Consider the following 14,670-nt stretch of genomic DNA (forward strand, 5'->3'; position numbering starts at 1 on the left):
ATCTGCTGCACAAGGTTTTTTTTTCTTTTGTTTATCTTGCTTTTTAAAGCCACTTTTCTCATTCACATGCATATAATGAGTTGATGTACACTTCCTCAGAAATGGTTCACAGCATTTTCCCTTGATGTATCCCTTTATCCTTCCTGATATAACACTGCTCTGATTTACTGGCACTGTCCTGACATAAGGGGATTGATAATTAGAAAAAAGAAACTAAACAGGAAGTTGAGGCAGCCTCTGGCAGTGATTTTCACAGCGTATTACCGGCAGTGGAAAAACCATCAACATCCCAATAGACTGACCCATATTTTTATGTTGCGTTTAAATCATGTTTGTTTGTTTTTGTATTGAAAATAAGTTTTGTATGATTTATTTGTGATCTTTCACAAATTCCCCTCTTATATTGATTGTGTTCATTACTCACTATTCTTACCAAGTACAAGTGAAGTTAGAAGCCATAACAACTGTCATCTTAGGAAGGGTTTGTGGTTCATTGAAGATTAAATCTCATGTCAAGTAACTACATGCTGTAAAAACCCAGAGTGCCTTTGCAGGAAATGCTCATCTTTCCGAACACCCTGTTAACATCCTGACAGGACGAATGGATGGTTTATGGTAAGAAAGGCTGGTAGTTTTCACTCAGTCAGATGATCAGTCTGGGCCGGGGGTGGGGGGGTGGGGGGGCGGTCAGCCCACTAGCTGACCACTTACGTTATTTAAGCAGCCGAGCAAGCTGTTTGAAATCGCATGATTCTCATTGAATAAGCCCCGTTTAATTGTGTTGAAGCACTGCGATTACTTCCAGTTGCCAGGCAGGTGACTGGTGTGACTTACCCAGCATTCCTTCCTGCTGAGCTGGTATTTCTGTTCCCCAGGAAGCCCTGTATCGGCTTGTTGACCCATAGCAGTGATCTTTATCCCGTAGCCAGTGTGCTGTAGTGACAGAATGGAAAAGGTGAGATGTGGGTACATTCACTTCATTCAGTTACGGCACATCAATCGGCTTTTCTCAGGCGGTAGCCTTCTCAGTCTTATCAGTCGTCTTGGTTTTTATATCCGTGTGCATGCTGTCACATATTTGTCTGTTCTATTTTACAAGAAAAATGTTGGCTCAATTGATAAAGATTGCCGTCTTCAGAATTCAGAACAGTATGATAATTTATAAACCGAGTTAAAATTGGGGATTCAATTTAAAATAAGTGTTAAATTAGTGTTAAAAACGACTCAACAAACCTTTCTGATGCTCTTTTTTTTTTGTGTTTGTTTTTTTGTTACTTAATGCTGCAGATTCGGAACAGCAGCCGACCACCCCCTCACCAAATCCCCCTGCATTCCGTAGTCCAAACACACCGACTGCCCACAGTCAAATTAGACTTCAGGAAAAGATTATCTCCATCCCGTTCCTTATTTTGCCCCCTTTTCTTTATGAGCAGGAGGCCCCGTGTTATCAAATTCCAAAATTGCACAATCACCCTGTTGCAGAGGTCAGAGGGCAGGACAAAGTCAGAGCAGAGAGAGAACATTCTGTGCCAGCTTGAGTTTCCTCCTGCCGAGCAGAAACAGCCTGCTGATGGGTTGGTGGGACCACACAGTCCGACCAGCCTGAGCTTTGCGTGTCGATTTGCGAGGTGGTGGGCAGCAGGAGGGATTGTTTCACAAATCATGGAAAATTGTGTTTGGTCATTAGTATTGTATGTCTGCCCTGCAAAGACAGATATGTTGCTGAACTACATGCTGTAAAAACTACATATATTTACATTTTCCTAAATTTCACGAACTGCCTGTATAATAGTTGTAAAGACAACAAAGTAGTTCAAAGAATCAATAGCATCAAATTGGACAGGAAATATTGGCTATGCTGGCTATGCTGACATGAGTACACTCTAAAACCACTTGCATTACTGCAAAGCATAAAGTGTGGTAGTTTTCTTTAACAGCAAACAAATGTTATGCAAGTTAATTCTTATGTAATAAGGTTAGTAATGAAATCAAATGTCTTGAAAGAAACTGTATTGTTATTTCCATTATAGTTGTCAAAATAATTTCCAACGCAATCAATGTATTTTGTTATTCCACATCCTCGGATATATAAAAAAAGAAAAGAGCTTGTCTATTAACTGTTTTTTGCGAAATCATACGGGAACCTTCAGTTGTGTCTGAGTTCTTGTGTGTTGTGTGGCATCAAAAACCGTTGCGGGTGCCACTGTTTGCGTTACACAGTGTTTTCCTGGTCAAATTTTGCAATGTGTTTTGCCGTCAGCCTTCACCCTTCAGCGTCAAAACCAAATCGAAAACACAAGAACGTTGTAAAAATCCATCGCTGGTGCATTGGCGATGGATAAAACCAGTAGCAGCAGGACACGAGTGAACGGCGTCCCTTTGACAGCTGGCAGAGGCAACAGGCCTGAACATGTTCCAGAGTTCTATCACTCAGCATCGTATAAACAACGCATGATTTCTCATAACTTGGTTTTGTTTGGTTTCTGTTTAAACACCGCTCCGGGCAAGCTTCAGCTGCCGATTCATTCCAAATCTTCCCACAAGGTTTTTAACGGTGGTAGTGGTGGCGAGGAAGCTTCGCACCATCTTGAGGAGCCCAGTGGTCTGCAAATAATAACTCTGTAACTTTTAATCAAACTCATGGGCTGGGCTGAAGGGTGACACTGAGAGATGTGTGCTTGTGGACTTTGACTTTGGACTATCCTACCTCCCCTTAGCCCAGGGGTGGGGCAAACCTTGTGACTGGTGGGCCACATTGGGTTCTAAAATGTAACCGAGGGACCAGAGCAGGAGCAGATGGATGGAGTGTTTTGGGGACCCACCTCATAGGAGTAAAAAATAGGTCATGAGATATGCAGAAAACATGTGCTTTAATGTCAATTGAAAATGAACCAATGCAAAGTTACAACCAAATCTGTGTCTTTGAAGCCCCATAGTATTAAGCTCTTTATTGAAAAGTGTTCATTTTGACAGTAACATTTGATTTAGTTTTAGTCATAGTGTTTTGACTATGTCTTTTAGTCATAATTTAGTCATCGAAATAGTTTTATTTTTAGTCTAATTTTAGTTGACTAAATATCATAATCATTTTAGTTGACTAAAATTACAGTAGATTTAGTCGATTCCTGATATCTTCTTCCTCCCCGGCGTTTACATTTGGTGTCCAACTAGTCTGTACCAGGTAATCTGTGTGTACGTACTATGTAACTTCCTGACCACGTCGCTCTGATTAGTTTTCTTCCGAACTCCTCCCGCCGCTTTCTAAATCGTCATTTCCTTCCACAAACGAAATGAGCTGTGATAGAATCTCGTCTGTGGCAGATATTCTCGTCACGTTTTTATTCATTGACGAAAATGTCAGTGCACCTTCTCATTGTCTTAGTCTTTGTGAATGAGTATTAGTTATTGTCTCGTTTTAGTCGGGGAAAAAAAAAATTGTAGACGATAACTACGACGAAAAATGTTTCGTCAACAAAATTAACATATTAGCACTAAATAAATGGATGAAAACCATCTATTTTATGAATTCCTCATTATTAATATTATTTCTTGAAGTTCGGCGGGCCGATTTATAAAGCTTAACGGGCCGCATATGGCCCCCAGGCCATAGTTTGCCCATGCCTGCCTTCGCCTGTTTACAGTGTTTACATTACTTTGACGGCCCTTTTTCCGTTCACTCAATAGTCTCGTAATAGTCCGTCCATCTTGTTCTTTTGAAACCGCAAAGGCATCTCCGGTGTTTACAAGACGCGCACGGACCGACGTGACAAAGAGACGAGCGCTCGCTGCGAGCTCGCAGCTCAGGAACGTTGGCTAACTCGCATCCAGCCGGTGAACCACATCATTTATTGACTTCACGTGTTTACGTGTTGGCTGCTTTCAGGATACGGCCTCGGCGTCCCTCCCACCTCCCTTCTCCTCTCCTAACCAGAGCGATGGCTCCACTTCATCTACTTACCAACGTTGTAAACAGTGACATCAGCTTTAATGGTTGAGGAGGGACGCGTTCCGCCGTCTAGGACCAAGTCTGTCTGCGTGAGGTCACACGGCAGAGAGCGGCGGAGGGCTGGGCGGCGGGCGACGCTTTGCCCAAACAAACGGCGGCGAGGTCTTTGCGTGACACTCCAGTGGCCTGCCAAGTCCTTGAACGCACTTTTATGAATGTTATGTTATGAATTACGCAACTACTCAGGGAGGGATCTTATTTTCAGTCGTCGGCTTTAAAAATTTAACTCGAGGCTGCTTGAGGCGCGCACCAGCGAATGGAAAATGCAATAAATGCATATAGCTCATCCAGAAATGTGTGTTTCAGATGAAAATGTTGCCGTTGACTTGGAATCTTGGAATCGGTTCATACGAGATGCTTGGTTTGTTTTCCTGCCTGCAATGTATGAACTGTGCGTGGAGTTGGTTGAAGTTGACCTTATCGATCGATTAATGATAAATTGAGAAGCGGCGGTTTTTCCTGACAACCTGAATTTTACGATAAAAAATGTGTAAGGAACACATTATTTAACGCTTAAATTATGTTGAGGGTCCAATGTGACCCATTTTTACATTAGAGAACAGAAAATACACCCTAAACCTTTATCCTCTGACTTTAAGTTGACTGACTACACATTTGAAATGGGCCACATTTCAACTTGTTCCAGGTTTCCAGGTATACACCACGCCATTTAACAAACAAGAAAAACAGTGTGAAAAATGCTCAATTAATTGTGACTAATTTAATTTAATCGATTAAAGTCTTAATCAAAATTTTGTTGTAGTTTTTTGATTTTTGTTTTGTTTTGTGTGTTGCTCAATATGATTCTTCAGCAGCCAGCAGATGCATTTGGTTCTGTTTGAACCCTGGTGAAAATTTAAATTTAGTTGCTTTTCAGCTTCAAAAAAACCCTTCTATTTTGTTCATTTTTTTATTTTAAAAAAAATCTTTTTGATGGGGTTGTTTACTTCTGGAGAGTTCTTCAGTTTCCTCTGCGATGAACAATAAAGATAAAATAATGGGCATAATGTGCAACTTTTCGGGGTGCAATCCTCCTAATATGCAGTATGTGTTAAAGCAAATGAAATTCTGCACCTTTTACCTGATGATGTTCTCCCTGTGTCCACCAGAGTGCCCGGAGAAGTGCTCGCGGCGAGCGTGCACTGCCGACGGCGAGTGCTGCCACCCCCAGTGCCTGGGCAGCTGCGCCGCCCCCGACAGCGACACGGCGTGCACGGCCTGCGTGCACTACTTCCACGAGGGGCGCTGCGTCGCTGACTGCCCGCCCAGCACCTACAAGTTCGAGGGCTGGCGCTGCATCAGCGCCGAGCTCTGCTCCAAGGTCCACCTGGTGGACCAGGACAGCTTCATCATCCACGGTGGCGAGTGCATGCCCGAGTGTCCGTCAGGCTACACGCGCACTGCGCCCAACAGGTAGGCGAGACCCAGGTGACAGCCACTGGGTGGCGCTGAGTCCTGTTCCACCCATGCGGACTAGAGCGGTTGTTCTCAGCTGGTGGAGTCTCAAGAGCCACATTGTTTTCCTCATCATGAAGTCCAGACCCAGATTTATGATATGATATTAAAACATATAAAGACATACGTAAGCTGCCCATGAAGCCACGACCGAATCAAAACAGCTCTGCGACCCACTTTTGGGTCACGACCCTCGAGTTGAGAAACGCTGGGCTAGAGCATTAATGCCACACCCTGCATCATTTTCCACCGTCTTGAAATGTTACCAGGGAGCAAGAAAATATATAATGTAGCAACCAGAGATTTGATAATCAATTATTTTCTTTGATTGGATGCAATGATTGATTGAATAGGCGAAAAGAAACAACAACAACCACCACAACAAATATAAAAGTAAAGGGATGTGTAAAAAGTATCTATCTTTGTATTGGGCACATCTCATTAAACTTCCGTATGAGAGACGCGACAGCGAAGCTAATGTTTAGCGGCAGCAAAATTTTAGGGCAAAATTAAAAAGCATCGATTCAGGAACACTGTCATCAAAAAAAAAGTTCTAAGTCAATTTATTGTCTCAGCTCTACAGACAACTGCAACAACAAGGCAGTTTGAGCGAGAGGCAACCTTCTACTATGAGCCAATGTTTTATTGTTAAGTTTTATTATCTATGATATTATAAAGTCATATAATAGATAATAAGTTCCTTGTTCAGTAGAGGAGCTGTCAGGCAAAATCCTGACAACCTTGGGAGAGAGAACGGGGGTTAAAGGTCGCGGCGGTTGGAATGAAAGTGCGTCAGGAGGAGTCCTGACTCCGTGCCTTCACTTTATCTCCGTCTGCCTCCAGCATGTTCTGCACGGCCTGCGATGGCCTGTGCGATAAGGTCTGCGAGGAGAAGGTCATCGACTCGGTGGATGCCGCACAGTCTCTCAAGGGCTGCACCGTAATCAAAGGCAACCTGCACATCAACATCCGCCGAGGCCGTGAGTACAGCTGCTCCCCTCGCCGACATTGTTGTGAAAATCTATCGCATGAGTGACGACAGTAAGAGAAGCATGGGGGATTTCTGTCTCAAAGAGGTTCTTGTACAATACAGCCTCCACTATTTCCTCCTTCTTCTTTCTAAATTTACAACCACCGTCCTAAAGTTTAAGTCTAGCTTTGAATTTAATCTGTATTTGATACTTTTATTTTTATTTTGGTTAAACCTTTTTCTAAATAGCGTGAGATAATACTTCTGAATTTCCCCCTTGTGATGTCGCAAAGGGCGAATATTGGCAGGAATGGCAGGAACAATAAAGCGGGAAGCTAAAAACCAAACACTCTTGTCAGAGGCTGTAAACAGAAAGCTAAACATACAATTTTTTTTTTTAGGAGAGCTACAAAGCCTGTTGTGTAAAAAAAAAAAAAAAAATGTGCAAGGCAACAAATCTCAATATGGGACCTTTGAACTTTTGGCAACACTGACACGTTTGGCTAATTTCTCCTGCACTAAACAAGTTTCAGGAAGTAATGTAGCTCAGTCGGGGGGGGAAAGTATCGGTGACTAATTGAGCTGAAAGCATGTTTTGTCGGTAGGTTCGTCGATGACCTCAGACGCTGTTGGTGCTCCTGTGCAACTTTCAGACAACATGGTGGCCGAGCTGGAGAGTTTCATGGGCCTGATCCAGAGGGTGACGGGCTACGTGCGGATCAGGCACTCGCAAACGCTGACCTCGCTGGCCTTCCTCCGCAGCCTCAGATACATCGACGGTGAAAAGCTCCTGGAAGAGTGCGTACACACACGTAAAGAGCACGTTTAACGACCCGTCGCTGCAACTCGCACCCTTCTCACCCCTCTCAGAACTTTTATTTACCCCAAAGGAACGTCCACATTTGTAATTGGTTGTGTGGGAAGTGGACTTTTTTTTTTTTGTTGAGGGAGCTTGTCTCTCCCTCTTTGTGTCCTCGAGTTGCCTTTTTTCCATCAAGGTCACATATTGTTGAAAAGAAGAGGATGTTTTGACTGAAAAGTGACATCAGGAGACTAATTAACGCCGGGCCTACTTCGGTGTTTTGGCCTGCGAGGGGAAACATTATCGCCCGCGCTGGGCAGCAGATGTGCTCGTTTCCATGAGACCTTGAATGCATCACTTCCAGCAGTCCAAGGAGAGGTTCTTGTCGGGATCAGGGAGAGGTCTCGGGTCCCTCCCCTCGCTGTTTCTCCCGGCATTCCTGAGAATTACTGTCCCAAGGTCCACATAGCAGCCATTCCTGAGTGTCTGGGTGTTTACGCAGTGACTCATGCAATCTGCACCTCCGCACCGCTCCTCTCCTCTCCTCTGGATTCTCACCTCGCTTGTCGGGAAAATCCGCCGCCCTCCTCGGCCACTCAAGTGCAATGCATCAGCCCGAACCCCAGTATATTGCATGAGCACCGTCTCCCATCCTCATCATCTCCTCTCTCTCCCCCCCCAGCATGTACGCCTTTGCGGCGCTCGACAACCAGCAGCTCCAGTATCTGTGGGACTGGAAGCAGCACAACCTCACCATCGGCGCGGGGAAGCTGTACTTCCGAGCCAACCCCAAGCTGTGCATGTCGGAGATCCGCAAGATGTGGGAGAAGACGGGCGTCAAGGGCAACTTCGTCGAGGGCGAATTCCGAAGCAACGGCGACCGAGCCAGCTGTGAGTTGACCCTCCGCGCGCCCCACTGGTGCCTTTTCTTATATGAATGCTTGACTTTCTCTCTGGCCCGCAGGCGGAGGCACCGTACTGAAGTTTAAGTCCAACAGCACGAGCAGCACCAGGATCAAACTCACCTGGCAGCGCTATCGGCCTCGCGACTACAGAGACCTCATCAGCTTCATCGTCTACTACAAGGAAGCGTACGTTTTTCTTTCTTCCTTTTTCCCCTGCAGTAGCCTTCAAGCAGATCTGTTGCTTCTTTTTCAATCAAAGCTCCAGTGTGTAAAATTTGGCCTGATTTACAGCTTTTATACTGATAAAAGCTTAATATACTGCCCGTAAATACAATAATAAAAGTCTATACTCGCAGTACAAAAAGAGTAATTTGGTTTTCCTACCCTTAGAACAGTTCTCACATATATGAGAGAATATACATAGAGCAATAAGAGTCTTGTTCCTAGTTATCTGCCATTTGCACCACCTGACAGTGCTCTAAATGCTAACAATTTTACACACTATACCTTCAAAGGATTTCTTTTATGTGATCATGTTTAGAACTTTAGGCTGCTGCAAGGCGGGCTGACAATAACCCGTGTTTACTACTTAAATAGCAGCGCTGTCATCGGAGTTCAGAGCAAATCCACATCCCACCTGGCAATAACAGCTGGGGACCTGTGGTTTTAAAGTATAACTGCAATATTTGGAGATTTCTTAAGAAGAAACGGCGACATCAAGTGGTTACATTTTACATCGCACCGCTCTTTCGCTTTAGCCCCCTTAGAGGCTTCGTACCCTCCCTCTCCCGAGCTCGCCTGCGAACTACGGTGGCCTGCAAGCACAAACCCAGATACCTCGTCCACCCTCTTCTTCGTTGGTTTATTTGAGGATGGAAGAGTTCACCCTAAATACAAAACGCGCTGTTAAATGGGCTGGATTGTCCACACCAGGCTTCCTTAGAAACATGCCGGTTCAAGATGGCAGCTAACTGGGAGCAAGACCCTTTTTGCTCTATGTATATTCTTATAAACATATAAGAACCATTCTAAGGGTAGGACAACCAAATTGCATTTATTGTCTGTGTGATTACACACTTTTATATATGTATTTATGGGCTGTACGTTAAGCTTTTACCAAAATAAAAATCATGAATTAAACCAAATTTTACACAATGGACCTTGAAGGGAATGCCAGTGAAATCAGGAGCACTACTTGGAGGGATGCTAAAAAGAGGTAGAGGCCAAACTCGCAGCGACCAGCTCCAAGTCACTGGTATTGACAAGGCAATGATGACAATCTGGGGAGCTGAAAGAAGTGGCACCAGGCATCGGTGAACAAAGAAAGGGACTCTTAGAAGTTGACACTGTTCAATCCCTTATGCTCAGCTCGCTGTGCGCATTTGCACACGAGCTAGGCCAGTCTGGCCGACTGTGCCAGGGTGAGTAATGTCAAAGGAAATAAACTGAGGAAGACGACGCGCAAAGCAGCTCCTGACTGAAGTCAAAACCCTGTTCGGGGGTTTGTGGTTTCTGCAGTCGGTTAAACTGCACCCAGGTGCAAAACAAACGGAAAGGCAAGCGGCATTTGTCGACACACCAGTGCAACATCTGTATCCATTCAGAAGATGTGTTTGGAAAAAAAATACACAACAGACAGGTGATTGGAATGAAAGACCCGTTATGAGCCTGTTTCTTTTTTTCTTTTTTTCCCTGTCCCAGGCCCTTCCAGAACATCACAGAGTACGAGGGTCAGGACGGCTGCGGCTCCAACAGCTGGAACATGGTGGACGTGGAGCTGCGGCCCGACAAAGACATCGACCCCGGGGTGCTGCTGTCCGGCCTGAAGCCCTGGACGCAGTACGCCGTGTTCGTCAAGGCCATCACACTCATGCTGGAGGACAAGCACTTGCCCAGCGCCAAGAGCAAGGTGGTCTACATCCGCACCAGCCCCTCAGGTGAACTCTCTCTCTCTCTCTCGCTCAAATGGGTCGTTGTCTGTCGCCCGTTTTTTTTTTTTTTTTTTTTTTTTTTTTGTCTCCCAGTTTTGCGAGGAAGCGTGTGAGCGCTCGGCTGGCTGTCAGCCAAACGCTGATGACTGTTTTGGTAAACACAGCTGCATTAGAGGGAGACGGAGGGAAGCGGGGAACGGGAAAGGGGGTGAAAGAAAAATGCGATATACACAAACTGCAATGCAGACAGATGAAATAGATGAGTGTGTTAAATGAGTCCGGGCTGACACGTCCGCTCTGGCTGGCAGGACGCACGTTTGCAGCCAGAGGAAGAAAGATCTCTTCTTTTGTTTTGAGTGCACAGAGACGACATGTTTTGTCTCTCTCCCTCTCTCCAGCGCCCTCTATGCCTCAGGATGTGCGAGCGTACTCCAACTCCTCCGTGCAGCTGGTGGTGCGTTGGTCCCCTCCGGTCTCACCAAACGGGAACCAGACCTACTATTTGGTGAGATGGCAGCAACAGGCCGAGGACAAGGAGCTGTACCAGCACAACTACTGCTTCAAAGGTGAGCGGCAAGGGTTCTTCTTCTTCTTCTTCTTCTTCTTCTTCTCTCCTACCTCTTTCTCTCCTCCTCCTCCTCCACCCTACTCTCCTTCTACCTGTTTCACTTAAACTTCCTCTCTTCCTTCTTCTTCTTCCTCCTCCTTCTTTCTTCTTCTTCTTCTCCTCCTTTGATGGCCGACCTTGAGTGCTTCTCAGCAATCTGGTGCCACAAAAATTCATTGTGCTATTTTAAACAATGACTTATTTTATTCTGATGCATTGAAAGATGGAATGTTTCTTTTTGGCTTGTTTGATTTTTTTTTTCCTCCATTATTTATTTATTAATCTTTTTTTTTGTTGAGAATTTGATGTCTGCGAAAAGGTGCATCATTTTAAGTTTTTGTTTTTTGTAAATAAAGTGTGGTTGTAAAAAAAAAAAAAAAAAAAAAATCTCTTGCTCTTCCTCTTCCTCTCGTCCTCCTCATTCTCCTCCAGACATGAAGATCCCCATCAGGATCGCCGCCACGGGCGTGGGCGACCAGGAGGAGGAGACCAAGCCGACCAAGCCCAACCCCGACGAGGCGGACAAGGGCCCCTGCTGCCCCTGCCCCAAGTCAGTGGAGGACCTGGAGGCCGAGGCCGCCGATGCCTCCTACAGGAAGGTCTTCGAGAACTTCCTGCACAATTCCATCTTCACGCCACGGTGAGCGGCGCCGCCGCACCTCACTGCTTTGTTGCAAATGGTGTTTTGTTTTGTTTTTTTGTTTTAGTGTACCTCTTATTGCACAACCAGATTTAGTCTGAAGTAGTGGCCCAGTTTGATCTGGAGAGCCTCTTGCCTTCGGTTACACACACACACACACACACACACACACACACACACACACCTCCACATGCGTAGATGGAGACAAAAATGAAAAGGAGACGCACACCTAACATGCGGCGTTGTGACTCACTCGTAAGAGATGTCGTTGCCCTTGGTGACATCACAAAGTGAGAATTTTTTTGGACAGACCAGACACATTTTGTGGTTGTAACATTCATTTACTTTTTTTTTTTGCATGTTAAGGGACCTTTAAATGATAAACATAATGAAAGGAAGAAGGAGCGCTGCTTGGGTCCTTTAAATGAAATTAGTCAGAAAACAGGTGCTCTTTGGGCAGCGTACGAGTGAAGTGCAGGATGAGGAGCTGAAAAGTCCAAGGCAACTCTGTTGTATGTAGAAAATTAAAAAGCCTTTATTATGTCATGGCTACACAGATTAAAAATGACTGGACCTACGCGTTTCAGCTTTGGGCCTTCATCATGGTACTGATAAAAGGATAAATGGTGAACGTACTTCATTTGCACTGTCATTTATTTCAGTAGACACTCAGCAAATGAGACATGATGTTGGACTTGGGTTTTCTTTGGTTTCAACAGCCTGGATGACCTCAGCGCTCCTCACACTGAGCTTTTTGTACCGGGGGCCATTGCTCTTCTGACTCACTGTGAAATGGCCGCTTTAGTCCAAACAAACTTTTCAAGCTGTCCACTGGCTGAGGGTTGCGGCTCGACGAAAGCCGCTCCATCACTTTGATTTATCTTACACAAGCGATTAAAAGCCACTTAGCACATGATAGCTTTCTGGGTGGCTGAGGCCGTGGAGGCAGAACGGATGGTCCGCTAGTAAGAAGGTCGGTCTCCCGGTTCCTGCAGTCGATGTTATGTCGATGGGGAATATACTTAACCCCAGTCGCTCCTGATGCCCATTTATCTGTCTGTGTGAATGTGGCCAGATTCCCTCGGCTCCTTGTTGGCAACGCCCGCTATCAGTGTATGAACGGAATGTGAAAGGAGTGACTGCAGTGTGTAGAGCTCAGCACTTTGAACTTGCACTTGTTATTAAGGATATGTAACCGCTAGCGTATTGGAGTCATTCTTTTTCTGTGCAGTCATCTAAAGCAGAGTTGCTCAACTGGTGGGTCGCGACCCAAATGTGGGCGAGTGAGAGTGGGGGATTTTAAAATATGTATATTTATAGAGAGAATGTTGGGTATTTATTTTGCAAGACACCGTTGAATTCAATAATTTCAATAATTTATTTACACAATATGATAAAAATAATAATAATTGTGGATTCAATTTGAACGCTGTGGAATAAGTTTGGGTGGCGACTTCATGATCAGGAGTCCTCAGACTCCACCAGTTGAGAATCACTGACCTAAAGGGACTGTAAGCGTAGAACATATTGGCTGATTCCGTTTGACTCCTTCAGAACACACACACAGCAGTGTTGCATAATTCTGCTTCTAAAGGAATTCTGACAGTGACATCAAAAGTGGATTTCTCAAATGAGGAAGGTTTCCAAGAGCACCGGCATGAAGCCAACTGTTCTCCTGACAATTGTTCCTGATCCTCTAGTGTGCACAGAATTCTCGATTTGATCCTGTGCACACATCTGCGCTTCATCTAATTGTTGTATGCAGGTCAGGCGCTTCACTTTACCTCTGCCAGGTTCTCGCAGACGTTCTTTGTAGGCAAAGAAAAGAAGGACGGGCCCAGAGCTGCTGCTAGTAGCACTTCTTTCTTTCTTTCTTTCTTTCTTTCTTTCTTTCTCTCGCATAAAATTTAGCTACTTCTCTAATTCCTTTCTCATCCACTTTCAGGCCACCGGATCGCCGGCGCAGAGACCTCTTCGACATCGCCAACGCCACTCACACGCGCCGCAACCGGCTCTACACCAACAGCAGCAGCAGCAGCACCGTGCCTCCTCTCCAGGCCGCCGGCAACGGCAGCAGCACAGACACGGAGCCCCCGGAGAGGGAGTTTGAGTTCATGGAGCAGTCGGTGACGGAGCGGGAGCTGCAGATCTCCGGCCTTCAGCCCTTCACCGTTTACCGCATTGACATCCACGCCTGCAATCGACAGGTGCAGCGCTGCAGCGCGGCCGAGTTCGTCTTCTCCAGGACCAAACCTGCAGGTTAGAGGGGCAGCGGCCACTCACTGCCATTCTGAGATATTTGTTTTCTTTTTTTTTTTTGCTCTTAAAGAATAAAATAAAATACACTTTTATTGTCATTCTAGCATGCACAACAACATTTAAAAAAAAAAAAACATTGCCTGACCGTCAGTTCATCACCATTGCACTGAAAGGAACGTTCAAGGTCCGGTGTGTAATATTTGGAGATTTTGAAGAAGAAACAGCGACATCAAGTGGTCACATTGTAGATTGCAGCGTCTTTCACTCTCCCTCCCCCTCCTGACCTTGCCAGTGAGCTACACAGATACCTCGTCCACCTTCTTCTGCGTTGGTTCATTTGAAGATGCAAGCGTTCACCCTAATTATGAGTTGCTATGTCAGACAGCTGGATTGTCCACACCAGGTTTCCTTAGAAATATGGCGGTGCAAGATGGCAGCTAACTGGCAGCGAGACCCTTTTTGCTCTATGTACATTCTTATATATATATGAATAAGAACCATTCTAAGAGTAGGAAAATCAAATTAGATTTGTTATACTGCAATTACAGAGCTTTTAACAATTTAAAAATCATGAATCAAGCTAAATATTACGCAGTGGATCTACAACATAAATACAAGTCACAGCACTGACACTAGCTGTTGGAAGTTGAGGCCTGGCTGTGGTACCCACAACCTCTATGTCTGTCATAACCCCCCCCCCTCTCCCTGCGCCTCTCCAGAAAAGGCTGACGACATCCCGGGACCAGTGACTTGGGAGGGCCACAAGGACTGGGTGTTCCTGCGCTGGCCTCAGCCAAGTCACCCCAACGGTCTCATCCTCATGTATGAGATCCAGTTTAAATTGGGTTCTGAGGTAAGACTGCCAAGTCTCTCACCCTTCAAGGAAACTAGTTTTTAGTATCTGGCAAATGCCAAGAAGGCCTTTTCTGCTTTTTATGGTTGTTGTGATTAAAAGTCGTTTTGTTTTTTGTTTTTTTCTGTTCTAAGATTATGTGAATAAACCAGAATTTTGAAACTTTTTCCGCTGTTCTTAAAGTCTTAGTTTATAAGAAATACAAGAAAAAAACAAAAAAAAAACAAGCCAGTGACATTTAT

The 14,670-nt window shown here is 45.1% G+C and overlaps 1 protein-coding gene and 1 long non-coding RNA gene across 4 annotated transcripts in view; both read left to right on the plus strand.

The window, feature by feature from the left end:
• Positions 1-14,670, plus strand: part of LOC142893100 (uncharacterized) — a 140,414-nt gene that overhangs the window by 65,450 nt on the left and 60,294 nt on the right. The gene's annotated exons all lie outside the window — the stretch shown is intronic.
• The window catches only part of igf1rb (insulin-like growth factor 1b receptor), a 44,529-nt gene that overhangs the window by 23,901 nt on the left and 5,958 nt on the right, over positions 1-14,670 (plus strand). For 2 of the 3 annotated variants that reach the window (XM_076031739.1, XM_076031647.1), the window contains exons 3-12: positions 5,116-5,419; positions 6,305-6,441; positions 7,085-7,229; positions 7,916-8,124; positions 8,198-8,324; positions 9,840-10,075; positions 10,468-10,635; positions 11,109-11,316; positions 13,262-13,575; positions 14,295-14,428. In XM_076031739.1, coding sequence (XP_075887854.1) covers positions 5,116-5,419; positions 6,305-6,441; positions 7,085-7,229; positions 7,916-8,124; positions 8,198-8,324; positions 9,840-10,075; positions 10,468-10,635; positions 11,109-11,316; positions 13,262-13,575; positions 14,295-14,428 — 1,982 coding nt within the window. Of the gene's footprint in view, positions 1-5,115; positions 5,420-6,304; positions 6,442-7,036; positions 7,230-7,915; positions 8,125-8,197; positions 8,325-9,839; positions 10,076-10,467; positions 10,636-11,108; positions 11,317-13,261; positions 13,576-14,294; positions 14,429-14,670 lie in introns of all 3 variants that reach the window. The other variant, XM_076031559.1, reaches the window with a different exon arrangement.

The sequence above is a fragment of the Nelusetta ayraudi genome, unplaced genomic scaffold (genome assembly GCF_046127955.1).
Source record: "Nelusetta ayraudi isolate G7.1 ecotype Tasmania unplaced genomic scaffold, CSIRO-AGI_Nayr_v1 ptg000002l, whole genome shotgun sequence".
Lineage (NCBI taxonomy): Eukaryota > Metazoa > Chordata > Actinopteri > Tetraodontiformes > Monacanthidae > Nelusetta > Nelusetta ayraudi.